Source organism: Rutilus rutilus (genome assembly GCF_951802725.1).
Source record: "Rutilus rutilus genome assembly, chromosome: 12".
In the NCBI taxonomy this organism is placed as follows: domain Eukaryota; kingdom Metazoa; phylum Chordata; class Actinopteri; order Cypriniformes; family Leuciscidae; genus Rutilus; species Rutilus rutilus.
The window spans coordinates 37460028-37470267 of record NC_140217.1 but is presented as its reverse complement, the minus strand read 5'-3'; the positions used below and the strand labels follow the sequence as shown (position 1 = coordinate 37470267).

At 39.3% G+C, this 10240-nt stretch overlaps 2 protein-coding genes across 2 annotated transcripts; both read right to left on the bottom strand.

The window, feature by feature from the left end:
- Positions 1 to 469: 469 nt before the first annotated feature.
- On the bottom strand, positions 470 to 1453 carry LOC311301670 (odorant receptor 131-2-like; the record flags this gene model as incomplete). Its single annotated transcript, XM_084426946.1, has 1 exon — positions 470 to 1453. The coding sequence occupies one exon, from the start codon at positions 1451 to 1453 to the stop codon at positions 470 to 472; it is 984 nt and encodes a 327-aa protein (XP_084283072.1).
- A 6071-nt stretch (positions 1454 to 7524) lies between these two features.
- LOC311301669 (odorant receptor 131-2-like) lies at positions 7525 to 8508 on the bottom strand (the record flags this gene model as incomplete). The annotated part of the gene is made up of 1 exon (XM_084426945.1): positions 7525 to 8508. One exon carries the CDS (start codon positions 8506 to 8508, stop codon positions 7525 to 7527), a length of 984 nt encoding a protein of 327 aa, XP_084283071.1.
- Between the last annotated feature and the right edge of the window lie 1732 nt (positions 8509 to 10240).

Here is a 10240-nt window from a genome sequence, read left to right as displayed (position 1 = left end):
GACAAAGACTTGTTAATGTTTAATGTTCATTTAACTTTGAACAAACTGTTGCCAGTAAATAACATAAATTTAAATATACAGTAAGTTACTGGCAAACAGCTGCATAACTACAGCAAATTTTTTACAGTGTAGATGAAACACTTATTTTGTGAAAAGGATATGAGTGATATTTTCCATGTAAAAGCTATGAAAATGGAAAAGGTTGAAACTGCAGATTTAAGTCATGTATTATATGTGTGTTTTCTTTTTCATAAAGAGACTTTTACCATTGACATTTATGTCTGTAAAGTGCCACATACAGCTGCCATGCATACACTCAAATTATCATTTGCTTTTTACATGATGTGCTTTAATCTGTAATCACCGCATATGTAGACCAGTATATATTTATTAATTTCTTTCACACGTCTACAAATCAGATTCATTCACAAATGTTGCTTTCTTTACAATATTGTGATATAATGAACCTTCATATGGATTTATCGGAAACTTTCACCAAATTCTTTTTGGGTTGGAGAGTTTTTATCGTACTCCTCATCTCAAACATTGTACACAGTAAGTATCTTTTCAGGTACTTACAAAATGTTTGATCTCTCACGCCATACACAATAGGACTGACAAACCTGGGCATTATCTGGATTACTAAATAAGTAAAAAATCTCATCTCCAGAATAAGCATCGGAAACATAGCCGTCAGCAGCTTGTCCAGGAAGGGCCCGACAAACGTTAGCAAGCACATCAGAAGCTGGATCCCATGTAGGATGATGGTACTTCGAGCTTTGCCAGCATCCAAGCTTGTGGCCTTTGCAACAAACATGATCTTTATGTAAGTATACACTATAGTCAGCCCAACAAATGCCAGGTAAATAATATACACAATAATTCTCTTCTCTATCATATATGGGTTATTGAACAGATAATCTCTGAAGCAGAAGATATTGGTGTAGAAGAAGGTTCGTGGCTGTGTAGCCAACAGGACGAACAGGTCTGGTAGAGCCTGGATGGCATTCAGGCTCCAGATTAGGCCGATAAGGATGTATGTTTTAGGTATGGTACAGATCTGAGCATGACGCAAAGGGTTGCAGATAGCGATGTAGCGCTCTATAGCCATGGCGGCCAGGTTCAGTGGTGTGTTGAGCGTTGTGAATATAGCGCTCATCAATAGAACACAGCAGAAAGAGACATTGATAGTAAACAGAATGTAGCTCAACACATGAAGAAGGACTGTAATAATCAGCTGAATCGTATCGTTGAACACCATATGAATGAAGAGAATGTACCGAGGGTTTCCGTTAAAGATCTCATGCTTGATGAAGGTGTGGATGAGCGTGCCGTTGATATAGTTGATGGAGATGCACAAACTAACCACTATCACATTCTTAGCCACTGCTGTGCTAAAGCTGTCCCGCAGAATTGTGGGTTGGGTGATGTTACCCACCAGTGAAACATTCATCTTTTAATAACACAACTTTCTGAAAAAAAAATAGAGAACATGAAAGGTTAAACATTGTGCATCAATATTACTAGAATGTCTAGATAGAACAATGTTATTCTCAATGTAAAATTCAATTGCATCAGCAAATGAACATTAAATTGATCAAAGAGTCACATAAAGTTCAGATGTTTTTACATTAATACCTCTGCAGACTTCCCAGCCTGTTATAAAAGAGTCTGGCGAAAAATCTCCTTTTATATCATGTGATGATCGTCTTGGTAATAGAGGTTGGTGTCTGCGCATGACTAACCTCATGTGACGTCAGAAGAGTAAAGCAAATATTTATTTTAAAGCGAAATGGCATGACCTCAGGACAAACTTTTGACTTGAAAACATGAAGTCAAGTTTTGGTTACACTCTCAGCTTGTCTTAAGGGTACATATTACTACTCAAATGCACCTTTTAGGGCTACATAAGGTACAAAGTTGTCCTCCTCCTGTCCCAGTGATAAGCTGTTGTACCCCTAAAGGTGCAAATTTTGAACAAATTTCAGGAAGTTCTGTGATTCTGTTCTGCTAAAGACCAATGTTTGCAAGCAACATACAGTGAAAATAAAATGTGACAATAAGTCTCTAATTATAGAGAATAACGATCTCACTCTTTATCAAGGTTTCAAACTTGGTTTTCAAATGCAAACATTAAATATCATTGTTTAATGTAGTGATGTGGCATGCAAACACATTTTCATCTCAGTGCACTTTTGAATTTGCAGCCTGTCTGTGCAAATGGGTTTTCAATATTCATAAATGTTCTTATATATAATATAATATAATATAATAATATAATATAATATAATATAATATAATATAATATAATATAATATAATATAATATAATATAATATAATATAATATAATATAATATAATATAATATAATATAATATATATAAATCTTATATATTGATTAATGTAGGATTCTAAACTGGAAACCAGCCTACTCTTCGATTCTGATTCAATCTGTATAGCACAGTCACCATCAGCTCAGTGAGGCCTAGGAAAACCTAACACTCAAGCTCCTTTTGTCACAATATGCTGCAAATATCCTTTGGCCATATGAAACATAATAAAGAAAAAGTCAATTTGATGTGGCAAAGAAAGCACCATGATAAAGACCTTAAATATCTTTATTTCCTCAGATCTTTAAAATGCATTTTTAACAATTTAAGGTGTGATATTACACTCTAGAAATGCTGGGTTGTTTTAACCCATGTTTGGGTCAAATATGGCCAAACCCAATTGTTGGTTTAAATTAAACATTTTAAAAGGTTAATTTAAACCAGCAGTTGGGTTTGTCCATATTTGACCCAAATATGGGTTGAAACAACCCAGCATTTTTAGAGTGTAACATCCAGATCACCATGACATTTGAACCTTTCTCTTATTGTAGTTTTTATAGATAAAAACACCTCAACTTAAAATCAATGTAACTTCTGGAATTGTTTCTACTATCTTTTATCACTACTGAAAAAATAAATAAATTAATGCAACAAAGAACATCTTTAGTAATTATGCATTGTCTTAGTTGTCTTCAAAGAAACGTTTCTTGAGCATCAATTCAGCAAATTTGAATGATATAAATGATATATGAAATATCATTGGATTTATTTTGTTTTTGGCTTTGACAGGTTTAGCCAAATCCATGATTGTGATATAGTCTTATCATCAGTTAAATAAATGTTAGTGAATATCCCAATAAGGCTGTAAAGTTGCATCACCTTGTCTTCACATCATCTTCATATCACATGGCTGTTCAAAAACAAACAAACAATTAACTCAAGCCTTTCTGGAAAACTTTGACCTTTCCCTCAGCATGTGTTTGTGTTCCTAAAAAAGCCAATCATTCACAAAAGGGAGCATCGGATTCGGAAGACGATAGAGAATCGAGTCTACTCTGCCTTGTTAGGGCTCTCAGAGTTTATTTAGAGGGTTCTGCCCCGTTCAGACAGTCGGAACAGCTCTTTGTATGTTTCGGCGGCCGCACCAAAGGGCTCCCGGTCACGAAGATTGTCACGATGGATAGTGGACGCTATCTCTTTAGCCGAGTTACAAACCCACAGATCCTGGCTCCTCAGCCATTTAGAATTCCTTGGGTTCAGTATCAACTTCTCCAAGAGTGTACTGTCCCCCAGCCAGCGTATAACCTTCCTGGGAACAGTTATCGACTCTTTTCAGATGAGAGCTTGGCTCATGCCAGACCGCGCTCTCTCCATTCAACAGCTAGCTGCTTCGTTCAAAGCGGGCTCTTACCTACCCCTCAGAACATTTCAAAGGGCACTGGGCCTTATGGCCTCCGCATCGTCAGTACTCCAATTAGGCCTACTGCATATGCGTCCCCTTCAGCGCTGGCTGAAGCCCCCGAGTCCCGGCTCATGTGTGGCGGTACGGCCACCTACGCATCAGGTTAAACCATGGCTGTATCAAAGCCCTGGCCCCTTGGAAAGACACCAGCTGGAACCAGTCTGGTGTAAGCATGGGTCTAGTCTCGAGGAGCAAGGTGATTTCGACCTAGGTTGGGGGGGCTCTGTACGAGGGCAAGCCAACCTCCGGCCTCTGGTCGAGCTCGGAGAAGCGCCTGCATATCAACTGCCTCGAAGTGAGAGCAGTCTTTCTAGCCTTAAAAACCTTCCTCCCAAACCTGGCGGGACACCACATCTTAGTCCGGACGGACAACATGGCAGTGGTGTCATATATAAATTGCCAGGGTGGTCTTAGGTCGAACAACCTGTACACCATGGCCAAACAGCTCCTTTTATGGGCACACACCAACCTGCACTCGCTAAGAGCAGCACATGTACCAGGCATACTGAACCAGGGTGCAGATATGCTATCTCAAGACAATGTCCCCCCCAGGGAATGGTCTCTTCACCCTCAGAAAGTTCATTTAATTTGGAGTGTCTTCGGGAGGGCAGAGGTAGACCTCTTCGCCACAGAAGACAACTTTCACTGCCCAACATTCTTTTCAAAGAACAGGGATGCGCTGGCCCACGAATGGCCCAGCCGTCCTCTTTACGCATTCCCTCCGGTCTCTATGCTCCCTCAGGTCATCGAACGGATCAGGGAGAACAAGTGCAGTCCTCTTAATAGCCCCTCTCTGGCGCACCCAAACATGGATCCCTGAGTTAATGCAGCTGCTAGAGACATCTCCCTGGCTTATGCTGCTGAGGAAGGACCTCCTCACGCGGGCGAACAGGACAGTCTGGAACCCCCGTCCCGACTTGTGGCCTCTTCATGTATGGCTCCTCAACGGGTATCCAGGGACCTCCCGGACAGAGTCCTAAGCACTATCACCTAAGCTAGGGCTCCGTCAATGAGACGCCTCTATGCCCTTAAGTGGTCAGTGTTCACCGGCAGGTGTGCAGCTCGGAACCTAGACCCCTGCTCGTGCGAAGTACCACCGGTATTTTCTTTTCTTCAAGAGCTGCTGGACTCCCCACCCCCCACGCTCAAACGCTTATACGTGGCGGCCATAGCAGCCTTCCATGCTCCTGTGGCCGGCCAGTCCTTGGAACAACCTGATCGTGCGCTTCCTCAAAAGGAGCAGGAGGCTTAACCCACCTCAACTCCAAAGTCATCCTCAGACCAAGACATGGCTATGTACCCAAGGTGCTCTCGACTCCGTTCAGGAGGTCATTTCACTATCGGCCCTTCCCCTATCGGAAGACGATAGAGAATCGAGTCTACTCTGACTTGTTAGGGCTCTCAGAGTTTATTTAGAGGGTTCTGCCCCATTCAGACAGTTGGAACAGCTCTTTGTATGCTTCGGCAGCCGCACCAAAGGGCTCCCAGTCACGAAGATTGTCACGATGAATAGTGGACGCTATCTCTTTAGCCTACACCTCAATGGGCCTTCAATGCCCCATAGGCATCAGGGCCCATTCCACAAGGGGCATGGTCTCTTCATGGGCATGGTTCAGTGGCGGTACCAATTGAAGACATTTGTGCGGCGCCCGGTTGGTCTTCACCGTCCACATTTGTACGATTTTAGAACTTGGAAATGCCGGCTCTGCAGGCATGAGTCCTTTCTATCTAAACCTCTAGGTATCCTTTCGCGGGCTCCGACATTGGTCCGGTCCCCGTTGGATTTTGACTTTTAGTTCTACTATAAGCCTTGGGCTTAACAGCTCCACACGGTAGTTCAGAGCGAATTCATCAGCTAATAGCACGGCATTTTGAAATGGGTTTCCATAGCGTCTAGCAGACACAATACGAGTGAACCATTCTCGAAAGGGAACGTACTTGGTTACTAACTTAACCTCGGTTCCCTGAGAGTAACGGGAACGAGTATAGCGTTGACGGCCGTGCTATTAAGCTTCACGTTCAGGTACTGTCGCTTCAGTCGATTTAATCTGATTCCTATGGCGAAATGGGCTGCTTGTATAGGCAGCCATGCCCATTTTGGCGGGTTTGACACGCGCGAGGGTTTGTGCGTCCTCGCCGCTTCGCCATAGGTTATACAGCTCTGCACTGTGCTTGCTGCACTGCGTTTTAAAATAAAGACTTCAATATTCTTGAGAAAAAGAGTTTTCCCATAGCATCTAGCAGACGCAATACTCGTTCCCGTTACTCTCAGGGAACCGAGGTTACATGAGTGCGTTTTTTATTTGCTTTGGTACTATTTTCACAAGTAAGGGGTACATTTTCAAAACTCTTAGTACAAAAATCTAAACTGATCACACTTGTAACACAGCTAGTCATTCTTTCAAAACCTGATCCCTGCTTTCATTACAGTCATACACATTTCAGTCCACATAATCATTGTTCCAAACACATAATTATTGTAATATGTAATGAGAAAATTTGGTTTAATCACCGAAACACAACAGTATGAGCTTCTTTCAATTTAGTATAACAATCAGTTCATTCAACAGCAAACAATGCAAGATACATGTTTCAAATCACCCTTTTTACTGAAATAATTACAGTAATACAGGCTACAGTTGCCACATTAGAAAATACACTTACAGTACCTAACTTATGTAATTGAATCCATAATGTTTGTAATAGTATCTAGTGTGTTATCAAAAGTTGTGATGAGGTTATGAAACTGCCATGAGGTTTTGTGCTAGAACAGAGTTTGCTGCCAATACAGTAAATATTCTCACTGTGGCATATGACTGAATCTATACTGTAGTTGAACATATACGGGTGAGTAATATAATATAGTGTATTTGATGTATTTGTCTCCCTTGATGCATCTCTGATCAATCTGATGTTACACAGTCATCGACTGTTTCCTCTCCCTTGTGCTCTATCTCTATGTTCACAAATTGCAAATTTGTCTCCCTCTCTCTCTCTCTCTCGCACACACACACACACACACACACACACACACACACACAAACAAACAAACACACAAACACACGTGTGTGCACACTTTGAACATAGTGGTGGTTATTATAAATCACTTATGTAAAAAGAATTCATTACATTTAGTTATCCATATCGGAAATTGTAAACAAGTTATATGGAAATTGTCTATAGAATCAATATCTATAGAAATCTATAGGTGTACCAAATGATTCATTGATCAACCATTAAGTTCAGTTGGATTAAATATTAGACAAATGTATTAAACTGAACGAGAAGAGATGCAAATAAAAAGTTTTATAGTAAGAGCTTTATGAAAGGCAGTTACCGTGAATGAAACATTTATATATAGATGTTATATAGATATAGATATAGATGAAACACTTATTTTGTGTTGTGAAAAGGATACTTGAGTCTGATATTTTCCATGTAAAAGCTATGAAAATGGAAAAGGTTGAAACTGCAGATTTAAGTCATGTATTATATGTGTGTTTTCTTTTTCATAAAGAGACTTTTACCATTGACATTTATGTCTGTAGAGTGCCACATACAGCTGCCATGCATACACTCAAATTATCATTTGCATTTTACATTATGTGCTTTAATCTGTAATCACCGCATATGTAGACCAGTATATATTTATTAATTTCTTTCACACATGTCTACAAATCAGATTCATTCACAAATGTTGCTTTCTTTACAATATTGTGATATAATGAGCCTTCATATGGATTTATCGGAAACTTTCACCAAATTCTTTTTGGGTTGGAGAGTTTTTATCGTACTCCTCATCTCAAACATTGTACACAGTAAGTATCTTTTCAGGTACTTACAAAATGTTTGATCTCTCACGCCATACACAATAGGACTGACAAACCTGGGCATTATCTGGATGACTAAATAAGTAAAAAATCTCATCTCCAGAATAAGCATCGGAAACATAGCCGTCAGCAGCTTGTCCAGGAAGGGCCCGACAAACGTTAGCAAGCACATCAGAAGCTGGATCCCATGTAGGATGATGGTACTTCGAGCTTTGCCAGCATCCAAGCTTGTGGCCTTTGCAACAAACATGATCTTTATGTAAGTATACACTATAGTCAGCCCAACAAATGCCAGGTAAATAATATACACAACATTTCTCTTCTCTATCATATATGAGTTATTGAACACATAATCTCTGAAGCAGAAGATATTGGTGTAGAAGAAGGTTCGTGGCTGTGTAGCCAACAGGACGAACAGGTCTGGTAGAGCCTGGATGGCATTCAGGCTCCAGATTAGGCCGATAAGGATGTATGTTTTAGGTACGGTACAGATCTGAGCATGGCGCAAAGGGTTGCAGATAGCGATGTAGCGCTCTATAGCCATGGCGGCCAGGTTCAGTGGTGTGTTGAGCGTTGTGAATATAGCGCTCATCAATACGACACAGCAGAAAGAGACATTGATAGTAAACACAATGTAGCTCAACACATGAAGAAGGACTGTAATAATCAGCTGAATCATGTCGTTGAACACCATATGAATGAAGAGAATGTACCGAGGGTTTCCGTTAAAGATCTCATGCTTGATGAAGGTGTGGATGAGCGTGCCGTTGATATAGTTGATGGAGATGCACAAACTAACCACTATCACATTCTTAGCCACTGCTGTGCTAAAGCTGTCCCGCAGAATTGTGGGTTGGGTGATGTTACCCACCAGTGAAACATTCATCTTTTAATAACACAACTTTCTGAAAAAAAAAAATAGAGAACATGAAAGGTTAAACATTGTGCATCAAGATTACTAGAATGTCTAGATAGAACAATGTTATTCTCAATATAAAATTCAATTGCATCAGCAAATTAACATTAAATTGATCAAAGAGCCACATAAAGTTCAGATGTTTTTACATTAATACCTCTGCAGACTTCCCAGCCTGTTATAAAAGAGTCTGGTGAAAAATCTCCTTTTATATCATGTGATGATCGTCTTGGTAATAGAGGTTGGTGTCTGCGCATGACTAACCTCATGAGACGTCAGAAGAGTAAAGCAAATATTTATTTTAAAGCAAAATGGCATGACCTCAGGACAAACTTTTGACTTGAAAACATGAAGTCAAGTTTTGGTTACACTCTCAGCTTGTCAGTGGGGTAGTACCCTTAAAGGAACATCTTTGTACCTTATTACCTTAAGGGTGCATATTACTACTCAAATGCACCTTTTAGGGCTACATAAGGTACAAAGTTGTCCTCCTCCTGTCCCAGTGATAAGCTGTTGTACCCCTAAAGGTGTAAATTTTGCCCATTTTTTTCTTCTTCCAGGAAGTTCTGTGATTGCACCATTGTGCTGCCAAAAAACATCTTTCTCCACTGACAGCCATTCAAAAGTAGCTGTATATTCTGCTAAAGACCAATGTTTGCAAGCAACATACAGTGAAAATAAAATGTGACAATAAGTCTCTAATTATAGAGAATAACGATCTCACTCTTTATCAAGGTTTCAAACTAGGTTTTCAAATGCAAACATTAAATATCATTGTTTAATGTAGTGATGTGGCATGCAAACACATTGTCATCTCAGTGCACTTTTGAATTTGCAAAATGTCTGTGCAAATGGGTTTTCAATATTCATTAATTTTTATATATCATTCTTATATATTGATTAATGTAGGATTCTAAACTGGAAACCAGCCTACTCTTCGATTCTGATTCAATCTGTATAGCACAGTCACCATCAGCTCAGTGAGGCCTAGGAAAACCTAACACTCAAGCTCCTTTTGTCACAATATGCTGCAAATATCCTTTGGCCATATCTTTAAAATGCATTTTTAACAATTTATGGTGTGATATTACACTCTAGAAATGCTGGGTTGTTTTAACCCATGTTTGGGTCAAATATGACCAAACCCAATTGTTGGTTTAAATTTGTCCATGTTGGTTTGTCCATATTTGACCCAAATATGGTTTGAAACAACCCAGCATTTTTAGAGTCTAACATCCAGATCACCATGACATTTGAACCTTTATCTTATTGTAGTTTTTATAGATAAAAACACCTCAACTTAAAATCAATGTAACCTCTGGAATAGTTTCTACTATTTTTTTATCACTACTGAAAAATAAAATCAACATATTATAACATAAAATAAACAATGCAACAAAGAACATCCTTAGGAATTATGCATTGTCTTAGTTGTCTTCAAAGAAACGTTTCTTGAGCATCAATTCAGCAAATTTGAATGATATAGTAAATAATATATGAAATATCATTGGATTTATTTTGTTTTTGGCTTTGACAGATTTAGCCAAATCCATGATTGTGATATAGTCTTATCATCAGTTAAATAAATATTAGTTGAATATCCCAATAAGGCTGTAAAGTTGCATCACCTTGTCTTCACATCATCTTCATATCACATGGCTGTTCAAAAACAAACAAACAATGAACTCAAGCCTTTCTGGAA